The sequence below is a fragment of the Canis lupus genome, chromosome 29, assembly GCF_003254725.2.
Source record: "Canis lupus dingo isolate Sandy chromosome 29, ASM325472v2, whole genome shotgun sequence".
Lineage (NCBI taxonomy): Eukaryota > Metazoa > Chordata > Mammalia > Carnivora > Canidae > Canis > Canis lupus.
Genome location: NC_064271.1, coordinates 22,935,320 through 22,961,766, shown reverse-complemented (window position 1 = coordinate 22,961,766; position 26,447 = coordinate 22,935,320). Strand labels below are relative to the sequence as shown.

Sequence of the window (26,447 nt, the reverse complement as noted above, 5' to 3'; positions counted from 1 at the left end):
ATATCCTCTTTGTCAAATCACTCTTAGCTCCAAAAATTTCTCCCAAATCTAAATAAAAGCCTAAATATTAAACTATTTTCCCTACCCTAAAAAAAAAAAAAGAAATGGTGAACATGAAAGAAAATGTAAAATAATTTGGCCACTGTCCCGAGTATTCAGATCACTAATAACTTACGTCTTTGAGCTTATTGGACTGTAATAATGACAGACCTGGCGTTTTTAAAGGTTTTTGGCTAAAGGAATAAAATGAGAATCAAATTCACAGATAGAACTCATTTTCATCTTCTGTGACACTGCCTTCCCATGGTGGAGGGGGAGAATAATAATTTCGGGGAGAAAAGTCGTTTTCTGAGGATCATTCCCTTCGAAATGAGAAAGTAGTGGTTTCCAATGAAACACTCGTATAGATTTTGAAAGGAAAAGCGAAGTTCCCAGGCTATTGGAAAAAGCTATTAAAATGCTATGACATTAAGACCATAGACCCGAAAAATAAAAAATAAAATAAAAATTTAAAAGACCATAGACGCGAAGCTACAGGGCGGGAATTCACAAACGGGTGAGCAGTGGCGCTGGGAGCTGCCCGGGTTGGAAGCGTGCGGGGTTTGGCCGCGGGCCGCCTGAAGCCCAGGTGCTTGCAGGTGAGCTGCGGGCCGCCTGCGGTGCGCGCGCCCGGGTCCTTGCAGGTGTGCTGCGGGTCACCTGCGGTGCGCGCGCCCGGGTCCTTGCAGGTGTGCTGCGGGTCACCTGCGGTGCGCGCGCCCGGGTCCTTGCAGGTGAGCTGCGGGTCACCTGCGGTGCGCGCGCCCGGGTGCTTGCAGGTGAGCTGCGGGCCGCCTGCGGTGCGCGCGCCCGGGTCCTTGCAGGTGTGCTGCGGGTCACCTGCGGTGCGCGTGCCCGGGTCCTTGCAGGTGTGCTGCGGGCCGCCTGCGGTGCGCGCGCCCGGGTGCTTGCAGGTGAGCTGCGGGTCACCTGCGGTGCGCGCGCCCGGGTGCTTGCAGGTGTGCTGCGGGTCACCTGCGGTGCGCGCGCCCGGGTGCTTGCAGGTGAGCTGCGGGCCGCCTGCGGTGCGCGCGCCCGGGTGCTTGCAGGTGAGCTGCGGGTCACCTGCGGTGCGCGCGCCCGGGTGCTTGCAGGTGTGCTGCGGGTCACCTGCGGTGCGCGCGCCCGGGTGCTTGCAGGTGAGCTGCGGGCCGCCTGCGGTGCGCGCGCCCGGGTGCTTGCAGGTGGAGCTGCGCGCGCCTCACGCTGTGCTTTCTCTCGAAGGTACCTACCAGGGCCAGTGGGCCGGCGGCATGCGGCACGGCTACGGCGTGCGCCAGAGCGTGCCCTACGGCATGGCCACGGTGATCCGCTCGCCGCTGCGCACCTCCATGGCCTCGCTGCGCAGCGAGCAGAGCAACGGCAGCGTGTTGCACGACGCGGCGGCCGCCTCCGACAGCCCCGCCGGCACCCGCGGCGGCTTCGTGCTCAACTTCCACGCCGACGCCGAGCTCGCGGGCAAGAAGAAGGGCGGCCTCTTTCGAAGGGGCTCCCTCCTGGGGAGCATGAAGCTCCGCAAGTCCGAATCCAAGTCCTCCATCTCCAGCAAGCGCAGCTCGGTCCGCAGCGACGCGGCCATGAGCAGAATCAGTTCCAGCGACGCCAACTCCACCATCAGCTTCGGCGACGTCGACTGCGATTTCTGCCCCGTGGAGGACCACGTGGACGCCACCACCACGGAGACCTACATGGGCGAGTGGAAGAGCGACAAGCGCAGCGGCTTCGGCATCAGCGAGCGCTCCAACGGCATGAAGTACGAAGGCGAGTGGGCGAATAACAAGAGGCACGGGTACGGCTGCACCGTGTTTCCTGACGGCTCCAAGGAAGAGGGGAAATACAAAAATAATATTCTGGTCCGGGGAATAAGGAAGCAGCTTATACCAATACGAAATACAAAAACTAGGGAGAAGGTGGACCGAGCGATCGAAGGCGCGCAAAGGGCAGCTGCCATGGCCAGAACCAAAGTGGAAATTGCAAATTCGAGGTATGTCACTTGCAGGCTGGGTGGTCGCGGCTGGTCCTTCAGAAGAGTGGGCTGCCCCATACTAGGTTTGTCTTTGTGTCGGCGACCTCACCAGGTAGCCTCTACAACTGCCAGAACCACAGCTAGAAGCTGGTTAAGTCCAGCGGAATGAGTCCGAAACCTACCTGCACTGTCCTGAAACGTGATTATCACAAAAGGCCCAAGGCACGTGGAGATGCCCTTCCTGTTACAGATTGCTTCCCTGATACTTAACGTCAGGTCGCTCAGACCCTGTGCACACTTTCAGGGGTGCTTTATTTATCATTTTTTGTTTTTTATTTGAGAAGGCGTCAAAGTCTATATGGCAGAAATGCAGTTATAAGACCACATCTTGCATGCATTCTTTAAAACTCCCATCCAACTTAAGGGCGCTTGTTATGGTGAGCCCTGGGTGTGGTATATGTGATGAATCACTGCCTTCTACTCCAGAAACCAATATTGCACTGTGTGTTAACTACCTAAAATTTAAGTTAAAAAAAAATAGATAATAAAAAAATAAATATCACTGCAAAAAAAAAAGAAAAAATAGAGCCCATCTATATGGGAATGGCAGAGGGACTAAGGCTCATGCAAGTCACCGCATTCTGTGCAGGAATGATTAGATCACTGGTGTATTAAAAGGAAAGGGGGGGGGAACCTGACATGGACAGATGGGACTGTCAGCGTGCCAAAGTTGGAAGAAAGTAGAGCAGTAGAGAAGGGATGGAGTGAGTAGGAGAAAGCGGTGAATTATAGATTGAGAAGTGGGGTGCATGTGGGCATAGAAGGACTATGTGCTTGAAGTTTTACCATTAATAGCTGGGTTCACGGATCCAGCGAGAGGGATGGAGAACTCTAGTGGGAATAGAATTGTCCTATTCAATTCAAAAAAAGGATGGTTATAAATGGAAAATATTATTTTTAGGCTTATTTACATGGCCACTGACTGGCCACAGTTTTGTATGACTTGAGGCATTTATCTTTCTGTTTCAGTAATATTTTTCATAGAAGTAAAGCTTCCTTTCGAAGCCACAAGATATGAGCATGTCTTCAGATTTTTATTCTTAGCATTGAATTAATGAACCCTCTTTTGGTTTGGTTGAGCCATATGAAATTACTGATATTTGGACCTTTTAATGATCAAAATTGCAAAAATGGCAATTTCATGTGGTTCAATGGAATACTTTCAGACTTCTGAAGTTGCTTTTAAAACTATTTTATGGCTACTATTTATTTCTTAGTGTCTGAAGCTCTACTTGGTCTTGTTTTTGCATTATATTGAGATATGCAGGGTTTCCATCTTTATCCCAAACTCATCCTGTTTTAAAGTTAATGTTGCTTGTTGATCAGCACAGACTTTCAGGAAGTTACATTACTTGCTTTTCAGTTTGCTTATAGATGGGATACTTGATACATCTAATCTTACTGGTTCCCCTGGCCCTCAGCTACCTTGGGTTATGCCCTGGCCTATAATTTTAAATGGACTCCTGGATGCTCCCCTTTGTTTTCACCTTACAACCTAGTGATCTAGTAGAGGCAGTTCGATCTTGGCAGATGGAAAGTACACCTGTGCAGGACGATCTAACATGATTTTCTTACACTTGCTTTGATTATTGACTTTTATCGTTAGTTTAAATTGGAGAAATCTACATAATGAAAGGGAAATACTTGTAACACAAGGATCTCCGATTATACGAGGATCATAAAACTCTTACCCAAGTCCTAGCCACATTAACCCTGTTGAAAATCTTTTGGGGATAGTAGTCATGTAGTTTGAGAATACTATATTACATAGTTTATAATCAACAATTTAGCCAGTTAACTATTTCATAAAAATTTCACTTAGCTATTTTGAAAATACGCCATTCATTATACTAAGTGAAATAAGCCAGTCACAGGACAATTGTGATTCCACTTAAGTGAGGTGTCTAAAATGGTCAAACTCCTAGAAACAGAGAATAAAATGGTGGTTGCCAGAGGCTGGAGGGAGGGGGGAAATGGGGAGCTGTTGTTCAACAGCTATAAAGTTATAAATTTGTTAAGAGGGTAAGTCTCCTATTAAGCGTTCTAACCACAGTAAGGAAATATATGTATGCTATTCAGATGACACAAGAGACAAAATACTCCATTAACCTTTTACATCTTACATCCACATATATTACTCCTCTTTCCAGATTCCTTGCTCTTTTTTTTTTTAAGATTTTATTTATTTATTTATTTATTTATTTATTTATTTATTTATTTATTTGAGAGAGAGCACAAACAGTAGGAAGGGTGGCGGGAGATGGAGAAGCAGGCTCCCCACTGAGCAGGGAGCCCGATGTGGGGTTGGATCCTCAACCAACTGAACCACCTAGGGGCCCCAATTCCTTGCTTTAATAAATGCTTCAGGTACAGAGTTTTGTCACTGATTTTTGTAGAAAGTAGCTAAAGGACTGACATTCCCCTTCAGTCAGTAGCTCTGAGTTTAAAATTCTACATTCTTTTAAAAACTTTTTTGGGGTGCCTGGGTGGCTCAGTTGGTTGTCTGACTCTTGATTTCAGCTCACGTCATGATCTCAGAGTCATACGATTGAGCCCCCTGTCGCATGGGGCTCCATACTCAAGAGAGAGTCTGCTTGGGATTCTCTCTCTCCCTCTTACCCTGTGTGCTCATGTGCACACACGTACTTGTGTTCTCTCTCTCTCTCTCTCTCATAAATCTCTAAAATAATAAATGATTGAGTAAAACTTAAAAAAAAAAAAGAAAAAGCTTGTTTGAAGGTTTTGGAACTTGCTGGCTGAGGGAAGGCCTTCTTGCTATGTGTCACAAACCATAGTTCTTTTTTTTTTTTAAGATGTATTTATTTATTTATGATAGAGAGAGAATGGCAGAGACACAGGCAGAGGGAGAAGCAGGCTCCATGCAGGAAGCCCGACGTGGGACTCGATCCCGGGACTCCAGGATCGCACCCTGGGCCAAAGGCAGGAGCTAAACTGCTGAGCCACCCAGGGATCCCCTAAACCATAGCTCTTTATAATGCTTGACTATCTGCTCAGTCCTTTCTGGACCCCTCCAGTAGTTACTATTAATGTTTTGGTTTTAAAAAATATCAAAAGTTTAAGAACGTAGGTGACACTCTCCCCCTGGGCCTCCTCCAGTAATGGCAAAGTAACAACCAGAAAGTGAGGCTCCTGGCAGCTGCAGCTCTCAAAATGGCTCGCTGGCCATTAGCAACAGAGGGAGATGGTAACACTTACTGAGCACCTCAGTTCGCCATCCAGATAATGCTAATCACTATTCTATTGCTGTTATTTCTTAGCCCCTTTTTAAGTCTCAGGAAAATGGATCCATTTTTGTGCCATCACTCCATATCATCTTGAAGCAAAGTCTCAAGTTAGCCTTGAGAGAAAATAATGGTATCCACCTTCAGGGAAACCACCTTTGGCCCGGAGATTCAAGAAGGTCTGTGGACCTTTTCTTTGCTTCTTCGTGGAGGGAGTGGTGTGTCTCTGCAGGAAACGCATGGGAGACTCATTTCAGAAGGCGTATTATGGGGTCTCTGTTTAATTCTTATCAGTAAGGGAATGTGAGGATCATCTAACAGTTAGTGGAAATAATGCAGCAGATAGAGATACTGATAGTTTACTAGAAAGTTAGCACATAAAAGAGTGAAAACTCCAAGGGAGACTAATAATTTGCTGACTCCTATAACTTTTATTCAGGTTTCTGTTCTGATCTAAAAAGTACTGTGTCTATAAGAGGTAACAAAATGTTGTCTTCCCTTCCTATCGTGGTCCTGTGGGTTAAAAATCATGTGGAATTGAGAAAATGTCTCAATCTTGTTTTTAAAGAAATGTCCAAGAGGTAGGAGAGCAACTCTGAATATTTCAGGTTCCTCACATTCACAGGCAGAGACCACAGCTCTGCCCAAGATCACCCCATTCTTCCTGTTGTTTCAATTACAGCTCTCACTTGATCGCTCTTACTCCATGTAACTTTTGTCTCTGATCATTTCTTATGAGATGTTTAAAAAACTGTTCCTTGAGAAAGATGTCTTAAGGAAGAATTTTAGGGTGAGGCGTTTGGCTGAGATAGCAAATAAGTGGCCCTGAGAGAACCACACTTTGTGGAAAAGGACAGATAATCTAGAAAAGGATGTAGACCAAAGAAGAGCTTTGTAGACTCTGAGCCCCAGAGGACATGATCATCCTGCTAAAGAATGGAAGATATCTGGTGACAGGGATGGGAGAGACCAATTGAGAACCACAGGCATTTGTTTGTACTGACTTTGTTGCATCACACAGATTAGAAGAAAAAAAAAAAAAATAAAGTGGGAGGGTAGATTGGACCACCATTCTCTGACTCTGTGGCCCGCCTCACTGAATCTGGGAGGGTATGTGGCTGGACAGGCTTTCCAGGGCTAGTGTGAAATATCAGTGACTGCTGCTCCAAACATCTCCCAGACTTCAGGTGGTGACAGCAGCCCTGAGATAGGTAATGTTGGGATGGAGCCCTGCTGGGCCTGGCACACGTGTAGTAACAGGGCGATGGAAGCCCGAGATACAATGTGGAGGCCCACCCTCAAGGTATCTGGTGCACAGGTGAGCTTGCAGCACCTGTTTTCAGAATTAGAGATCGGATTCCATGTTGCTGATTCTGGACTTTAATATAAAAAAATGACACTTTTTTTTTTTCCCCAAAAATCCTCCATGAAAATATATTTCCTATAGTTTTCTTCTAAGAAGATATAATTCATTACCATTCTCCTTCTTTCCTCCATCACCTGAATGGTTCAGCCACAACAGCTTTTCTTCAGTTCCAAGGGAAGTCTTTGCTTTCCCCCTGCCTGGTGCCCTTGCCCCAGCTGGCCTCTTAGGCCACTCCATCTTCTGGGTAAGGCATCAAGTCTCCTCACGGAAGGTTTCCCTAAGCCCACACCCTCCCACCCCACTGCCACCCCCTTCTACCCAGACGCCCATTTGTCTTAAGTTCTCATCGAATTTCAGTATATTTGTTTGGTATCTCTTTCTCCAAGTAGATCGGAAAGCCAGATCCTGAAGGCAGCTTTGCTCGCTTTTAGACATCCAGCAGCTGGTTTAGATCAGGGCACTCTCGTAAGGGCTCTGGTAAATATTTGATGAATAAGTGAATTAAATTCTCACTACTTAGGCTACAAACACTACCAGTACTTCTAATTCTATTTTCCTGGGCATTTATAAACCAGCCTCAAAGAAAGGAAATCATCATGCTATAAATCTGGCAATAATCAAGGAAGTACAGAAAATGCAAAAGTATGTTACAGGTATGCTTTTTCTTAGCTATGTCAACATCGTTAAAGAGTCATTACTAAGTCAGGGCCTGGGAATAAGAACTTGAGGGTAAGCCAGACTGTTATCTCCATTCTTCATAAGAATGAGCTGGTCCAGTGATACATGTGAGTGCTTCCCTTAAACAGATGTGGAAACTCCAGAAAGTCAGCTTATACTCACTATAAAAAATATTAGCTCATCCTGCCTGTTTGACATCACCAAGTTATGTGATCGGTCAGAAAATAGGAGCTTACTGTTTTTTTTAAGAATCTGTTTGCTAAATATTCAGCTGCCTTTATTCCCTTTTGAAGATTTTTCTTGTCTTTTTTTTTGGCTGAAATTTTTCATGAGCTCAAATAATAGTGTTCAATAGAAACAGTTCCTTAAAAGATTGCTTGACTTGATTCACACTTCACTTATTTGTAATTAAAACCTAGAGTCAACCATGAGTCAGTGCACATTACGGATCCAAATTAAACTTCTACCAATTGTAGGGGAAAAAGGCTCAGCCTCTGCCAAGTTCGTGTGAAGGGCCAGGAATTTGAAATTCTTAAATTCAGTTGGGCAAGCGGATTCCAGTTCTCTTTTGTAAATCAAAATTCTGATTTTTTTCTTTTCTGTAATGTTTGTAGTCCTCTCATATCTTTAAAAATAATTGCAGATTATCTTTTCCATGGATTTTCTTTTTATTTCTTCTACTGGGGCTATCGTAAACGTTCAGTTTTTAACCTAAGTGATTTTCGCAGGAAGGTTGAATTTTTTGTAACGTCTTGCAAGCCATTTAATTGAAGAAGCCATTAAATAACTACAGAAATTTGGGGGGAATCACCTAAAATGTGGATTTCAGTGTTGAGTGCATTAATGATTTTTTTTTAATTTTGCCTTCCATGCTCATCTGTATCAACCTTTGCTGCCTGTCTGGCTTTTCCACCTGTTATTACCAGCCCTTCTACAAACAGATTCCAGAGTCTTGGATAATACACTCAGGCTGAGGTGCAGAAAAGTTCCTGTAAATGGGGATTGATAGTTCCTCTGTCTTTACAGGAGGATTGTCTTAAGAGTTGAATGAGAGAGTGGATGGCATAGGGCTTTGTATGTAAACTGTGAATCACCATATCCAGTTCATGTTTTGAAATCCTATGAGTATGATTCCCATAAGTGTGAGTTGACAGGTGACCAAGAAGCCAGACTGAGATAGAGGTAAAGATGGAGAGAGGAAGGAAAAAGGAAAGGAAGGCAGGCTTGGGAAGCAAAAACAGGAATAAGCAAAAGGAAAGGCGTTAAATCCACCAAGCATGACCTCCTGTGTTTAGATGTGGGTATGTACTAAGACTCACCCCATTCCCAGCCTCAGATCTTTCTGAAGTCAATCTATTGTCAACAGGTAGTTATATATTTTAAGACTGAAAAAAAAAATTGAGCAAGGAAATGGCACATGTATTTGTATCAAGCTGTGCTGGGGTAATGTTCTGAAGAGAAGGCAGGATAATAAAGATTTTTATCTTCATATTGTGTAGGTATACTAGTGTAAGTCACGATTCTTTGATTATTATAGTTTATGTATTGTGCATACAAATTTTAAACACATGTTTCTCCTTACTGAAGAATGCCCATTTCCCATGGGTGAGAGCAAAGAGTCTGCTCTAATTTCCTCATGTTCTTGCCCAGGCTGTTTAAAGAAAGCCTGACTTCTCTGTGGTGAGGGGCCCAGGACTTCTCTGTAGCAGTCACTGAGGATTTTCTGTGTGGGTGTACAGAGGGAGCAGCTGAAACCAGAAAGATACTGAGGCGTCTGCTCTGACCTGCCCCCAAATAAGGGGCAAAGTGTGGATAAGCTGGTACTTCATAAGAGGAACATGCCCAGCTTCTCTCTTTCAGCTCTGATTTTATGGTACCTCACTGCTTAGCAGGTCGTTACACATAACATGGGAACATACTGTGTTATGGGAACCTTGTAAAACTTTCCTAGGGTATCTTGTTTCTGGAGACCTCTCTTTAAAAACTCTTTATCCAACCTTCCCAAGTCCAAGCCCATTCAGAAACTGAGGCCTTGAGGGTGGTGTGTGTTCTAATGACAACCAAGTAGGTTCAAGCAATACAAATTTAATGAAAATTGGTCTTGCACCATAATAACAGGAGGGTCACACAGTTATTCAGATGTGTGGGCCATTAAAAGCATGCATTTTTATAGCCCCGAATCACGTAGGCAAGGCTCTCCACTTTGATTAAGCAGAGAGCATAAGGAGAAGATGCTGTCTGTATATGGTGTGAACGAGATACAAGGTAATGTTGAATTCTGCAGAAATCTACTTGGCAAAAACTGGCTGCAAAGACTGGAGGGAAAAAAGCAATGTTCCAGGGGGATGATAAGCTAGGTTTTTGGGACACATGTTGGCCTTGTTTTAACTGTAAAAATCTGAGTGTGCTTAGACAGTACAAATTGCAGCAGGTTCGATCTCATTTATCTCTGAAGCATGACATTTTTCCCGATTCTGTAAACGTGGAAGAATTAAAGCAGCAGTTACTTCCTAGTGTAACTTCATTTGTAACAAAAGACCCCTTACTCTGTTTCCCAGAAAGCCAAAGGTGTGATAGCATTCGTGTTCCGTCCCACGTGCTCCGTACAAATTTTAGCCTTGATCTGGAGCTACTCTGTTTTCAGGCAAGTGGCGGAGTTCTGTGTGCATGCTAACACAGCTGGGAGACTCCTGAGCTGCAGCTGCCAGGCGGCCAAAGCACCCCGCTCACAACTTTCCATTATGGATTAAGCTGACTCTGCCAACCTCACTTTACTCAAGACACCAAACGGGACGCTTGCAAGACTAGTGCCTTGCAAATCTTTGAGATGCTTTTCTTATTATAGATGAAATATGAACATTGTGTTTGGGAACAGGATCCAACAAATGCCAAAGGTATTTATGTAAGTCATTCAGCTTTAGTACAACGGCCTCTTGAGAATAAAACCAAATAAGCTTTTAATAATTTTGCCCTTCTGTTTCAGTTGGTGTTTCACATTTATTTGTATAATATCCTCAATTCACAATAAGCTTCTTTATCAGGAATTTAATTAATATGTAAGGAATCAAGATCACCTCCAAAAGAGTACGGCTCTTTGAAGTCAAATCTTCTTAGGATTTCCCTGAGTGCCAAAAGAAACTTATTCAAACCAAGGAAAATACATTAATTCCTTTCCTAGCATTTTTTAAATAATTGATTATGCCAGAGATTAACAAATAACTTTGCTATATTTTTGTTTTTAAAAACTTTTGAATAAGGTTAACATTTTTTGCTGAGTTTTGCTGTATCGAGTCCCTCAAGTTTTGATCTCAATTATCTTGGTCCAGAGATCCCTATCTATTTCATTTTTTTCATTGGTGCAGGAGTTTTCTGAATTAGTATTTCAGGATTTCCTATGCTCACTTCCATCCATTAGGGGAAAGGTTTGATATTTATGTCAGGAACCTACTAGTCAAAATGTGTTGAGGAAAAATCTAAAAGAGTTGGACTTTCAGGTTCAGGAGTGGGAATGGAGGAGCCATGCCCATGCTCCACAGGTCCTTGTTACTCATTCCCACTCCTCCTACTCACCTCAGTGATTTGAGAATCAATTGAACTGTGACTACTAGAATACCTTGCAGAGATGCAAATGCCGTGGAAGGATTGCAAATTAACATACTAATTAATACCCTGGTCTGGATTTGCAGGAAAGACACTAGGTTACCAGCCCATCTCATAAGGCTTGGTTTTTATCTCCATGAAATATTAATCTTAATCATTCTTATAACATTAGTGGATGGCATGCTGTGTAAATGTAAAATTATGATTAGGATCCAGTCCTTTCCGTAGCGTGGTAGGACAGATAAAAATGCAGTTATGTCTCAGATGATTGCCGCCTTGCTAGGAGCTAAGGTAGCACATAGGAAGAGCTTAACCCTAGCCTGGGGCTGGAGGCATTGATTGTGCAGGTGGTATCCAGCTTGAAAACCGAAGGATGTGTAGGTATTTCCAGAAAAAGGTAGAGAAGAGTGCAAAGGATAATGGCCCACGTGTATTTGGGGTATTGTAAAATGTTTGGTATGGCTAGAAAAGAGAACACAAGGTGGTGGGGGGTGGGTGTTGAGAGATGAGGTGGAGAAGAAGGCAGGGGCTCACTGACCTATGGGGGGGTGGGGATTAGACGTTATCATAAAGACCAGAGAGAGCTACTGGTAGTTTTAGACAGAAGGATGACATCAAATTTAGAAAGATCACTTTGGATGCAGGTAGTCTAGGGACTAGGAAGGACAAGGGGCAATAAAACTGGAGACTGATTAGATAGTGATCTGCTAACTGATAACCTAGGTAAGAACCTCTGGGCCAAGCTATGCAGTGACAGTGGGGATGGAAAGAAGCACAGCCTCCCAAGCAGACTCCGTAGGAGTCTGGTTGGTTGAATAAATGTGGCAAACCTAGAAGAGGCAGAGGCAGAGTGACCACCAAGTTTCAGGGCCAGCCAACTGGATGGATGCTGATACTGTTTATTCAGACAGGGACAGAGAAGAGGGTACGGGTGTAGAGAGGAGGATGAGTGTGGATTTTTACTTTTTGAATTTTGATATGCTGGCCCCAAAGATAAAAGGAAAATTCAAATGTGTCCCATCCATAGAGAGCTCAGACCCAAACCCTGAGGAACAAAGACATTTATGAGGCACATCACAAAAGAGGAATTCCGCGGACATGATACTAGATGCAGCTCTTAAAGATTTTTTTAAGATTTTATTTATTTATGAGAGACACACAGAGAGAGGCAGAGACACAGGCGGAGGGAGAAGCAGGCTCCATGCAGGGAGCTCGACATGGGACTTGATCCCAGGTCTCCAGGATCAGGCCCTGGGCTGAAGGCGGCGCTAAACCGCTGAGCCACCCTGGCTGCCCAATAGATGCAGCTCTTCTTAAGATGTACAAATTAAGCAATTCTCACATTCAGTAACCAGAAGGAACCTTTGCTTGTGGACAATGCAATTCAGGTATCAGAATGCCTATTCCTGAATTTGTGAAATTCTGCTTTCTAAGATTTGTGCTCAAAGGACCTACCCAGTGAGCAAGATCTGTTGGCCTGTTTCTTTCTTGGCAGCACACTGAAACAAAATACCACTCTCACAAATTATTGTGCTAAAGAAACATCATTTGGCAAACACTTATTTAGTGCCAGCCCTGTCCAAACATGGCACTAGGCCCTAGGAATACAAAGATGAATAAGAAATAAAACTTGTCATAAAGAGCAAAATGCACTGGGGAGTTCACAGCACCCCTGTGCAGCGGGCCGATGCCGTGAGCCAGGTGGGGCTGTGGGGTGAAGGGACCCACCGGGAAGCACCTAGCCCACCTCAGGGAGCCTGTCACTTTCCCTCTCTGCCTGGAGCATCTTCACATCCAGGCCCCTTTCCTTTGCCTAACCTCTGTCCATCTTTTGTGATCATGCTCAAGGTCCTTATGGGACTGAATTAAGAAAACCTAAAAAGTGTGTCTTTGTATATGGACTTTTAACCCCTGACAGTAGCAATGCTATCAACTGAATATACAGAGATTAGAATTTTATAGTGCTAAGGAGATGACTGGTGCTTTCTTAAAAAAAAACAAATCTTTTCAATAGCCAAATAATTTCAATTTAAATTAATTTAACTTTAATTCAATAGCCAAATTTTAATTTAATAAAATTACATAGAATCTATAAGATATGATTTTTGATGGTAGCAGAATCTCAGCATCATTTGGATACAACAACGTCAAAGTTAGCTATCTTGCAGTAAGTTCATTTTTTTGGCCATGTTTCCACATATGGAAGCAGTGTAGACACATCTAAACATTTCCCCCACATACTACACACGAGTGCAAGCACCCATCTGAGGATAGCAATTTGGGTGATGCCTTTTGGCCACATATAAACAGAGCTGACATGGTTAAGTGGTTACCTGGTGCCTGAACTTGTGCCATGAATTTGGCATCTGTTATCTCACCTAATCCATGTTAGTAGGAAAGTGAGACCTAGAAAGGTGATAAAACAAGTAGATGACCTATGTTGGGCAGACCCCAGGCAGCACAGCATCAGAGTCCATGCCTTTAATGTCCACTAGATTTTGGGACTTGAGGTAGGAGTTGTTTTGCTTTTACCCATGCGCTTGCCTTTGGCTCATAAAGGAAGATCCACCTGGGAGCAGTATTATTTGGTCATATGCTTCATTTTGTCAGTTTCATTTATTTATTTATTTTTTTAATTTTTATTTATTTATGATAGTCACACAGAGAGAGAGAGAGAGGCAGAGACACAGGCAGAGGGAGAAGCAGGCTCCATGCACCGGGAGCCCGATGTGGGATTCGATCCCGGGTCTCCAGGATCGTGCCCTGGGCCAAAGGCAGGCGCCAAACCACTGCGCCACCCAGGGATCCCCGTCAGTTTCATTTAACCAATATTATTCAGTAGCCCCAAATCTTGTGACTGAGACAAACATCAATAGATAATACCAGTTTAGTATGGTGAATTCTAAGAAAAACTGAAAATGCAAAAGAAGGAAGAACACTGAGCACATGCGAGGCTAAGGCTGAGCCTGTAGCTGTGGAGGCTTAATTCAAGATTCAGCGGAAAGCAAATGGTGGCAAGGATGCTCTGGACAGGGCATACCTTGAAGAAGACAGAGTAGGTTGAAAGTGCATGGGGTAAGTTCCTAGCAGCAGTTGGATAGAGGGGCAGTGCATCTGCAGATGCGATCCATTCACACTCCCTGCAGTGAATCACAAGGCACTTGAAAATTTCTGGCTCCCACCCAGTGCTGACTTTGCACATCTTTGGGTGAGGCCTAGAAGTCTGCGTTCTACAAACTTTCCTGGTTATTCTGAGGCACACTGAAGGTTGGTAAGTGTAAGTTAAGATGTGATAGGAAATGATGTCATAAAGGTTCAGGAGCTGGATTGTCTACTTGTGTTGATCTTAGGGAGTCTTTGAAAGAAGTGGAGCAGGGAACTCTGTTTCTGAGATGGATTTAAGTGGGGCTGAAACTAGAGCCCTGGTCTGTGGCAAGATGATAAAGACCCAGTCGAGGGCATGAGTAGTAGAGAAGTAGATGAAATTAGGAGGAATTAATGGATAGAAGTGGTGACAAACAGAGACAAATCTAAGATGTTTGTGTGTGATATCCTAATGCTCCTAAATTGGATTAGTGAAAAGGTTCATCATTCCTGGAATGTGGGTCATTTATTTCAAATATATTAAAGCAAAGTCATCTATCTGGATCTCTCATCGATAGATGGGATGAGGGAGAAATTCATCAATGGGGAAGAGAAAGTGGAAAACCCAAGCCTGGGCCTCCATCGCTGTGTGAATTCCCTTCCTTTGCCAGTATTTGAACTTGTCTTCACCCAGCCATACCAACAACACTTTTTATAGAAATTATTCAGTTAGTAAATACAGCAAAACATCACTGACGTTTTACTTTTCCAACTCCAGATTCATCCTCTGTCAGAAAGGGAAAATGTGCCATTGTGTAAACTGTTAAGAATGAGATTACAGTTAGGGACAAAATCAAAACCAATTTTGAAGTACCTGTAAGCATTCCAGGAGCACAGCTCACACACCAGTGATTTTTGATCATCTCAGGGGTATTGTTAAATGTTGACATACCTAGGACCACGCGAGACCTGAAGTGTGAGAAAGGAAGCATGGGCCTGACCCCTCCTTAGGCTTAGGGTTGGAGAGAATTTACACCCACAGGGAGCAGTTAAATAATAACAAAGCAATTCATTTGGTCAACTGTTTATTAGTGCCCACCTCATGCCATACAGGTTTTGAAGTAGTTTATGTAAATGTCTAAATGGTCAGCCTTACAGGAATTAAAGATTGACCTGTCCATAAAGCACCTCCAGAGACTTTTCTTGGCCACTAGTAATATTTTGAGGTATTTTTTTCATGTTACCATACGAACTTGAGAGTAAAAGCATTTTTCACTATTATTATTCTTCATACTCACTAAATCAGAAGAACTTTCAACCCAGTGTTGGAATGATTAAAATCTATAGAGCATGCAGTCCCTAAGGTTTCATTTTTTTTTTTTTAAGATTTTATTTATTCATGATAGAGAGAGGCAGAGACACAGGCAGGAGAAGCAGGCTCCATGCAGGGAGCCCGATGTGGGACTCGATCCCGGGACTCCAGGATCATGCCTGGGCCAAAGGCAGGCACCAAACCGCTGAGCCACCCAGCCACCCACCCTAAGGTTTCATTCTATAAATGAAAACAAAGGAAAGAAGGCCATATATAAGAGCTTTCTTCTTTCTTTCTTTCTTTCCTTCTTTCTTTCTTTCTTTCTTCTTTCTTTTTTTTTTTTTTTTTTGCCTTTGGAGTCTTCAGTAATATGTTAATTTTGTGGTGTTAAAGTTCAGTTGCTAAACTTTACTCTTCAAAAGTTTTCTTTAAATTACAGTTGCTATATTTGTTAACAGTTACAGAGCCTCCACTGTATTCAGTGCCCAATAAGGGAAATTTCAAAGGAAAAAGAAGGCATAAGTCAACAAAGGGAAGACAATAAAAAAGTCTCCAGCATCCCCACCCCACCACCCCTGCAAAGTGTCTATGTAAACATGCATGCATGTGAATATGTAAATTCATGTGTAGAAGATGCTAGCCCTAAGGCAATGCTGAGTAATGAGAAAGGGGAGGAAAATGAGAGAGACAGCGTGAATAAAGGGGTTCCTGGTATAATTGGCATGTCTGGTGCCAGGTGCACTTGGTCTGGAATGATTTCATAGGGAATTTGAGCCTCGAGCAATATTTCGAAGGGAAGCTAAGGCATGATTTGTCATAGAGGCAACAGAGATTTTGCCAGGTGGGGAAGAATGGCATGTCTGATGACTCACAGCCTGAAGAGAATGAGAAATGCTTCAAGGCAGTAAAGATCACCAGTGTTCATTATCGATTGGCAGTACTGTCTTCGTGGTTCCCTGGAGTAGATATTGCTTTTGGCCTCAAAGCCTTATTAATCTTCTGGTGTTCTGTGTTGGTATTCCCCAGTGACTCCGATGGCCAACAGAACCTGAAAACAAGGGTCTTTTGTATGTAGACACTTCCCTTTCACCCTCATCCTACTACCCAGAAAAAAAAATAATAAAAGGTCCAGAAAGTTAGTAAATTGAGGGATAGCAGTAGTGGGGCTGGTCTGAAATTTCTGAAAGCTAATGCTGTTTGGTTTGTAGAAAAGAATAAAAATGATAGGAAGGTAGGAGGCTAGAGACCCTGGATCTAACATTTCTGTTAGATTTTCACTCTGATGCTTCATCTTTTTTTTGAGAAGTCTTACAGTGTGTGTACAAAAGCACACTCAAAACCCTTCTGGGCTGTGCACCCCCCTGCTGGTGTGTATAATGTAAGACGCACAGTGTTTTGCTTTGCTGCGGGTAGTGTAGAGTAAGTACAGCTGAGTCATGGTCAGAGAAGAGGACAATTAGATAAGGGTGCTGACTATTGAAGGATCTTAAAAGCACTAATCAGGTGTTATGCAAGACACAAGTGGAAACTGTTTCAGAGTCCTGAGGAAGTTAGTAACATGAGCAAAACAACATCTGAGGAGAATGGCTTTAGCTGTCATGTACAAGGTGGATTGGAAGCAGCAGAAGTTTGGGACTGGACCATGGAAGACGTGAATAAATGAATGCATAAAGAACTGGGTTCTTGAAAGTGGCAAAGGAGAACTCATCTTGTATACCACTGGTTGTATACAAAGAGAGTCAAAACCCTAAGGATCTGAGGATAATGCACTAAGAGCACACGTGGACCGTAAATAATGGCGGTGACACTTTGGGGAGAAGGATAATGAATCTTTGAGTCCTGGACTTTCAAGGAGGAACAAAGCAAAAAGAGATTCCTCTAAGAATGGTACTCAGAAGGCTTGTGCATTTAAGAGTTTCCAAAGGAAATGAAGACATCAAAATCAAAGGTTTACATAGTCACTTTTAATAGAATTGTCAAAAAATGAGTAGAGAAGCCTGGGGTCGAGAAATTTATAAGGACTCATCAGAGATGCTGTGGAAACGAGGGAATTATTTTATGCTAAGATAAGCTTAGGCAAGATGCTGAGCAGTGTTTGATTGTGGTTATCTCTGTTTGCATCTCTATTTGGATAATTCCATTGTCTGAAATCAAATTAGCAAATCCTTTTTTTTTATTTACTCTATTGATAGAGTGGCCATTGCAGTATCTAGATGGTCAGCTATATGGTAATCAGAGCTTTCATGAACTCTTTTTGCTGCCTGTTGTCTTTGACTAAGTCCATATAAAAGAGTGAAATTGACACCTGTGATTTTCTTTGCCTTGGAAAGGCATCTTTTTGCTTAGTTATTTTATGTACAAAACAGATCAAGAGAATAAGCACATGGCTTGTATGAAGATACTAATTACACAAAGAGTGTGAAAACTTGCAGAGGCTAGTTTCAGGCCCCAAACCATATCACCTAGAACCTGCCCCAAGAAGGACATTAGTAGGAATTGTACCTACATGGAGTAGGTAGGACAAAAAACAATGGGTAAGTTAGTCTTACAAAGAGCACTGGGGTTCAGCTTAAGATCAAGATCACGAAAAAAAAAAAAAAAAAAAAAAGAAAGATCAAGATCACGGGAGAACCAGAGGTCTGTTTTCTCATCATTCTGTTCCCCAGTACCATCTGCTTTTTTTCACTCCCTGGTCTCTGTTCTAACTCGTTGCAAGTCAATTTTGTTTGACCCCTCTCTAGCTTATAATAGTCCACCTCGCTTCCCAGAGCAGCCATGTCCAAGAGCACAGTTCAGCCTTCCTGCAGATTCTTGGCAGTGGCAAGTCCCAGCTCAAAAAGCCCCCCCCCCCCCCCCCCCCCCCCCCCCCCCCGCCTCAGCTGGCTCTAACCACCTGAGAAATCTCCCCTCCTGCTGGAAGTCAGGCAGGTGCAGGAGTGCTTGACGAGGTACAGGGGCCTCTGTTGAGCAGTCTGATTTTCCCATTAAGAAGAAACTGGTAACGTGTGTTCTGGTCTAGTCTGGCAACAGTTTTTCGTATTCTCACGAAACACGAAAATATGAAAAGAAAAAATATTTTTACTGAACGTTAAACACTTACTAAATCAAAATATAAGGTTGTAGCTCTTGCAAAAGCATGGATTACATTGAGTCATGCCTTACAATTTTTGTCTAGATGAAGACTCTGAATTAGCCAGGGATGTAAAAGTTTTAAGTGTTCAAGCTATGGAGATTAGGAAGGGATTTCTTTGTAAGGAAAAAAAAAAAAAACTTGTAGGCAAATACTTACAGTCCCTTTACCAAGAAGGTATAGTGACTTCTAGGAGTTTAAAATAGGCTGTACCTAACTGGTTTTTCTCATGACATTTTCAAGGTTTTTTCCCTCTTAATTTTCTGTTCTTCCTTTTCCTCCATCCATTGTGGCTCTATAAATTAGTTTCAAATGCTACTCCCCTAAATTCTAAATAAGTTTTAGAAATCTGAATACTGAACTAGTGAACTATAAAGCCATAGAGTTACAAGTTTTTCCTAAGAGTTAGGCACAAATCTAAAGCTAGCTAGAATCATTTTAAGTAAGAACTACAAGAGTTAAACCCAGAATAAAATATTTCCTATACCCAGAAAGAAAATCATGATCATGAATAAGAGGTCATTTTTAGACTTCAGTGGCCTACTTTATGTGTATTAATGCATACTGTATAGCTAATAAAAATAAGTCTTCTACATTACATGGGATTCAGCACAGGTATCAAGACCTGATAGGCAATCTAACTACTTGGTTTTGATTCATTCATCATTTTTGAGTTGGCTTTCTTCCTTGGAGACTTAGAATCCCTTATAGACGTAAGATCTCATTGGGTTTCTGATGGTTCATATATAAGCTCGATACAGCATACATATCTTTTAATCCTTATGCTGAGATCATTGCATAAAAGTTAAATTTATTTTTTTAAGTTTTCTTTTTATTCATGAGAGAGAGAGAGAGAGATTGAGAGAGTCAGAGACACAGGCAGAGGAAGAAGCAGGCTCCATGCAGGGAGCCTGACGTGGGACTCCATCCCTGGTCTCCAGGATTAGGCCCTGGGCTGAAAGCGGCGCTAAACCACTGAGCCACCCAGGCTGCCCATAAAAGTTAAATTTAATGAAAATGATCATTCCTTACTGAAAGTCCTTTATAGTTAGTGACCCCGATTTCCTAGGGCTCAGTTACAACACACACATGAAACCTGAGTGATAAGAGACAGTTGGGTGATGAGTTGAATTTTGAGAGGTCCAATTTGCCTGGAGACTGTATCCCTTTCCCGCTCAGGTCAGGGCCCAGGAGCAAGACCCCAAGAGACCCATCCACAGATGACCTGAAGAACATTCCACATCCCTCCTGGTGCTGGCCCTGCCTTATGTTTAGGGGTCAGGATGCCAGAGAGACGCTGGCAGGTTACTGGGCTAGGGAGAAGATTTTACTCAAATATTGTCTATGTGACATTGTAAGCCTTAGATTACTCATCCAAAAAATGGGGTGATTTGACACCCAACTCACAGAAGTTGAGAGAATTAAATTTGATTAATATATGAGTTCCCCTCACACAGTAAGTAGCACCTAACAGGTACTAAATAAGCTGATAGAGCCAGCAACTGTCGATTACTTCCACACTGAGTACTGTGTCAAGACAGACCTTGCCTTCTGAGAGCTCCTATTTCCACGGCAGGAGATTGAGGAGAAAAGCGGCAGATATTATAGGATGGGACACGGCAAAGGACAGTGTATCTAAGAAACCAGCAGAGGATCCCTCACCACCTGGGGGAACGGTGAGGGATGTCCAGGGGCAATTCTTGGGCAGTCTTGAGGAGACAAGTAGCATGTCCAGGAACAAAAGAGGGAAGAAGGGCTTTCCTAGCAGAGGGCACTGCAAGGGCAAACTCGTGGGGGATTAAGAGCTCGTAGGTCCCTTCTGTACTAAAATGCTATTGTTACTGATACTTCTGGAGTTTCAGGGCATGGAGAGGCAGTGCATGTGGGCCATTGCTGGTTAAGAACACACACTGTGGCTACTGTCTGGGTTCGGATCCTGGCGAGGTCAGGTCATGATGGGACTCAGGCTTCACATTCCTTCATCGCAGTGGGGAAAGAACAGTAGTAGCTATTAGCAGGATTATTCTGAGGGTTAAACGAGATAAGAAATTGGAAGTGGAATGCAGATGCTGAATGTTTCATGCTAGTGTAAGTTTTGTAATTATCTCAGCCAGCGGTTCCCGAATCCCATGCTCTGCATAAAGTGGGAAGAGTAGGTGTTTGCGGGGGAAACCAAAATGAACTAGGGCCCTATCCTCTAGGAAATTTATAACCTAGTGGCAGAGATGGATAGGTAAACAGTTTGCAGTGCAGCTGGAAATTAAGGAAGAGCTACGTGGAGGCTGAAGCAATGTGTGGGAGCATCACTAGAAAAGAAATCTGAAAAAAAAAAAAAAAAAAAAAAAAAAAAGAAAAGAAATCTGTTCCAAGGAAGGAGGAATTCTTGGGAGAAATGAAGTTGGTAGAGAATCTTCACCCAGCGCTCATCCTGGCTCGCTTTGGCTCTGTTGCATGTGACTGAGGGCAGGATCCGTCCAGGTGCACTGTTGGGCCCATTTCCTTCCCCGTGGCCGACTTTGTCTTGGCTCCTCGCCCATTTACCTGGATGGCATTCAAATGCTTCCCTGAGAACTGAAGCTGGGAAGGTAAATAAGGTAGGTTTATATCCTCAGCCTAAAAGAGATGCAGGAAAAGCAGGAGCTGATGGCAAGTCAGGCACCAGAGACTTGATCTTCAGTGGGAAGAAGTCAGGTTACCAGGAAGTCCCCAGGCCCTAGGCTTTGGAGCCCAATCACAGAATAGCCTCCCCAGCCCCCGTGCTGCTCCTGTTCTGGTGCTTTTGCTGGTAGTCACTACACCGACTCCCCACATTCAAAGGAGTGCCCCCCAGACTTGCAGGTTGCCATCTTCTTTGCTGCCCCAGTGCATCGTGAGGCCTGCGTTGTGCATGCAAAGCCAGATCTGAGAAAGCAAAGAAGTGAGCAGCCCTCCCCCGCAGTGGAGGAGCACCTGCCAGGCTCTACAAGAGCCCCCATGTCTCCCAGGAGCCACCAGCTCACAGGAAGGAGGAGGTGGGTGTCTACTGCCCCCCCACCCACCCCGTGTCTTTCAACAATTGGGTCCAAGCTATCCTGTTTCTGGCAGAGTCCACTCACAGATGGTGGTTTATGCCTGACTCTGTCCCACAGTTTGAGCTCTGAAAATGTGCCATCTCTTCTCTTTGACCAGTCTGATCCTGGGAAAAGAGGCTTGCAAGTCCACTCTTACTCGGGCATCTTTGCCTTTGAAAATCAAGGAAGAAGTGAATGTGCACTCTAGTGCAGAATTTCAGAAGGGACAAAAGAGGGAAACGATTCAAATAAATGTTTAACTGACAGCCCGATTTTTGCCCAGACCGGGTTAGGGAATTCTTTCTGCAATATGGTAATTGTAGTTATAAGCACAGATGTCAGGGCCACAGCAACTTCAGGTCTTGGCAGTGTAACATTTTTTAGCTGAGTGGCCTCAAGTAAACAACTTTACCTAAGTCTTAATGTCATCATCTGTGAAATGGGCCATGATAATTAATAGTGCCTCCTCACAGAGTTAAAATGAGTACTCCTTGAGTTGGTATATGTTAAGTATTTGGGACAGTGCCTGGCCCCAGTGAGCACGGTGCAGGTGTGCACTCTTACACTTACTATGGTGCCCATAGAGAAATTTGGGGTGAACTTGTTCTCCTGATGCCTCATTGAGCATATCTGAAGAAATAATGCCTCTGAGGTACTATCCAAGGCTTTTATGAAGTTCAAGTAATTTGCATGTTCAGTTATTAGGTTAGTGGAAGCTTCTTGGCATTCCTAGGTTTCTGAGAAGGACAGCTGTAGAGATTCTCCCCCAAATTCTGGAATAGCACAAATGATTTGTTCCTAAGACATCACATACAAACATAAAGACAAATCCCAGCCTGTGGTATATAGAGCCACACCTCTGTTTGAAGTGCCTGCAGGCCGCTCGGTGGTGTGCGCAAACTGTGGATAGAAAGACAGGTTTTCATGATGCAAGTTTCCTTTTTGAGACTCCGACCAGCCAGATTCATTCACCATTGTGTGCTGCATGCTGTGGAATTTAAACAGCTTTGAGCTGAACACCTGTATCTTTGTCCTGGGTCTTGCCTTGCAAAACAGGATTTGATTGGACTTCTCTTTTCAACACGGTTACCCACCTACAGGCCCATACTTCTGCATTCCTACTTCCTAGTGCTTCACAAGAAATAGCCAGACTTGAAAGTATGAGAAAATAACCTGAAAGTTAGATAGAAAATCCTCCTCACGTATGTTTATGTTTGATTAAAAACGAAGCAGTGTGAAACGTGTATTGTAAGATGATGAAAGCGTCTTCATTATGTCCCTTCTGAGGCATATCTGTTTCAGCTTTAGGGAAATAATTGAAACCAGCTTTCCCCCAACTGCATCCCCAATATATTGTTGGGCAAATTTGCAATCTGTGAAATGACATCAGAAGAGTAGAGTAAAAAGTAGGGATCCAGGAGTCAGTACCTACAGACCCATTTGCCATAGGCCATTGTGACAAATTATGGAAGACCCGACCACTGTTCTTTGGGGCACTGAGTACTTAGAGTGTTTCCAGGGATAAACACCGCTTGGAGTTTAGAAGTGAGTCTGAGATCATCCGGCCCTCAGGCAGCCTCCAGTAGGACAGTGTAACAAGTCACCGTAATGCAAGGTGAAGAGCAAGTGCCACAAGAGAGTCAGTGTGTTTTTCAGAATCTTATTTGTCTTGTGTAAAGTTTTAAAAAACATAGGGATATTTTCCACGTGGAAGCATCAGGAGAGGTCTCAGGGGGTAGGGGCTAGAGTTGGATCTTGGACCTTGGGAAGGATTTCTGCAAGCACAAATGGAAGAGAGTCTGTTCTAAGCCAAAAGCGTGAGAAAAGAGCACAAAAAAAACAGCTCTGAGGGCTATGGCAGTGGAGGTCACAGTGGGGTGGGGGGACATCCTGTAAGGGACCCAGCTCTGGTATGCTACTGAAGGTTTGTGATTTATTGTGCCTTTTTCAGTTAAATTCCTTTGGAGTTATCTTCTTTTTTGAAAAATCAAAGCCTTCATTACCATTACTAATCTGTTAGGCCATCCTACTGTTCTTGCTGAGCAGATTTGTGTTATCACCACTCTCTGAAGAGGACCACATTGGAGCTGGTGGTATGATTGTGATATACACACTCATTGCCATAAATGCAGGTATGTCCACCACACTAATCATTTGTTATTTTAACCCCGTAAAGAAATGAAAATTGGATCTAAGTGAACTCTTGCTCCATTCTCTCAGGCAAGGTTTCTACATAAAATGTTATTTTCCCCTTTTTGACGGTTGCTTGGTTTCATGGATTTGGTGGGGTTTGTGCAGGTGTAGTTTTCTGGCCTGGTTTGTTGGCATCTTTCAGAGTTTGCATAGCAGCCTGCTTTCTAGCAGTCCAACCACTCCCTTCACGTGTGGGCGAGGCCAGCAAACTCTTAAGTAAAATCCTCCCTCCATGCACAAAAGAAATGCATAGTTGGAAAGTCACTTTTAAGGCTAAGTAGCTCTACATAGTGAAAATATTTACTAAGGTCTTAACAGAAACGTGTGAATAAAAGATTATTCAAGGGGCGCCTGGGTGGCTCAGTCAGTTAAGCATCTGCCTTCGGCTCAGGTGATGATCCTGGGGTCCTGGGATCAAGCCCCAAAGCTGAGTCAGGCTCCCTGCACAGTGGGAAGTAAGTTCTCCCTCTGCTCCTCCCTGCTCATGCGTGCTCTCTCTCTCTCTTCCCTCCCTCTCTCCCCCTCTCAAGTAAATAAATCGCAAAAAAAAAAAAAAAAAAAAAGGATTATTCAAATAACCTAAGCTTGTCATGACAATTATGTAAGTCTGTGGTTTCATGGACTCTATTTAGTGTTGACTCAGGATGGTAATCACATTGATCTCTTTTGAGAAATTGTCTGTGAGCTCTATTTTCATCTCCTAAAGCATTTCTTTGAATGCTCATGTGCTCCTTAACTCTCTTTCCTTCTGCCTCTTGCTTGTTCTTGTCATCTACCCACATTTGCCCTTCTCCCTGCCAACTTTCCTCACTCCTAGACTTACCATCCACTACCCTCTGGATATGCAGCTCTGCCTGGCGCATTTTTACCCTGTAGACCCAGGTCATTTTAATGGATGTTAATTGAGAGCCTCCTTCCTGCTGACATGATGCAGGTCCAAGAAATGGGTTTTCAAAAGCAGCACTTGCCCTTTGGGTGCTCATCATGTCATGAGGTGAGACAGACAAGTAAACAGCCCATTACAGGGCAGAAGTGCTGGTGCAGCTGAAATTCTGCTGGAGAGGGCGGCAAGAGGCTTAGCAACCCACGGACGATGGGAAGATGAAACCTGCCCCAGCAAAGCCCCTCATGGGGCTGCCTTCCCCAGCTCCCTCCATCTTCCTGTCTGCTCCTTGGCTTTCCATGCAGACCCCTGTTCCGGGGCTTCCTAGACTGTATGTCTGTGCTTGTTTCATCCAGCCAGTTCTTACTAGTAATTGTACACCTCATGGTGGATAGTGGGTAGGACACATCCCATAAACTGTGATTTCCCCAGGCTGGGTCTTTACCTCTGTAAAGTGAGAACGGAGACTTAGAATTCTTTCCAGGGTTTTTCTGACTTTAAAAAAAAAAAAAGGAATTTGCAATTATCAGCCAAAGCAAGAGCATATTTATATGGAAAACCATATAGACATTTTGTCTTTATTTTGTGATGATGCAGACATGATTTAAAAGCAAATTTCTTTTGTAGGATTAATTTCTAAGGATAAAAAGGAAAGAAATTGTAGTTTTTATTTTTGGTGGGTTTTTTTAATGGTTCTGAATCTGAAAGTTTGTTACCAATGTCAAAACAGTGGCCCTGAAGGAAGAGTGTGTGTGTGTATATGTGTGTGTGTGTGTGTATATGTACATGTGTGTGTGTATATATATATACATATATATGTGTGTGTATATATATAGTCAGGAAGAAATTTTACTTCATTGGTCATTAGATGGACTTTGACTCTTCTTCCAAAGTCTCTGCTTTCTGTCTTAAAAAAGAGAAACTGAGCTAATTGTTAAATTGAATATGTATACGTACAGTTTAGTGACCTTTTCAAAAATCATCTTGAAGTGATTCCAAGGATTCTAAGAAATATAAGGATTTGGGCTATTTCTAAATTTAGTAGCCCATGATTTTCAAAGCTTTTGAGTTTTAATATAGGTTCTCAGGACTTATTGCAATTAGTAGAGAACTTATTTCTTTAACAGTACAGGGAACAGATACAATTTTTAATTTACAATAATTCTTCCTAGATCACTTCTTAATGTGTGCAAGAGCACCAAAACATAACTGGGTTTTCCCCAGCATCGATGCACATAGCAACATTTGGAAATTTGGAAATTTAGAATAGCTCCCTGGCAGGCCAGGCTCTACTTTTAGTTGTCATTACAGGTGGTATTTGAGTCTTCAGAAGTCTGCCTTGATTATTTTTTTAAATTCCATTTTCATTATAAAACCTTCCTGGGAAATGATTTTTGTTTTATAGACTTAATTTAGTTTAGCTAGTATTTATCATTTATTATTTGGACAGGCCCTTGGCAGGCTCATTAGGAAGAGCAAATACACAGTATAATTAACCATCAATATAAGAAAGACTGCCAAGCAAAATGTTTAAAGCCAGATTATTTTTATCACCCCTTTCATGAATTTCCAGTGTAATAGAAAAGATAGGACAAATAAGAGAGCATATAGCTAGCCAATACCATGAGTTTTATAGAGTGACACATATACCTGAAGTAACCACAGATAGGCAGGTAAAAGCTTCATTTAAGAAATGAGTTATAAATGGCATTTTGAAGGCAGAAGTGGCAACATAGTGAAGATGTGGGCATGCTTACAATGAGATCCAAGAACAGCCCAAGTTCATGGCAAATCAAGAGGACTAGTCAAGGGGACCCACTGACTGTAGATGTAAACGTTGCCCT

General features: G+C 43.1%; 1 protein-coding gene across 5 annotated transcripts in view; it reads left to right on the top strand.

The window, feature by feature from the left end:
• Window positions 1–26,447, top strand: part of JPH1 (junctophilin 1) — an 84,067-nt gene that overhangs the window by 5,217 nt on the left and 52,403 nt on the right. For all 5 annotated transcript variants that reach the window (XM_025478036.3, XM_025478034.3, XM_025478032.3 and 2 more), the window contains exon 2: window positions 1,264–2,023. In XM_025478036.3, the coding sequence (XP_025333821.1) occupies window positions 1,264–2,023 (760 nt within the window). The remainder of the gene's footprint in view (window positions 1–1,263; window positions 2,024–26,447) is intronic.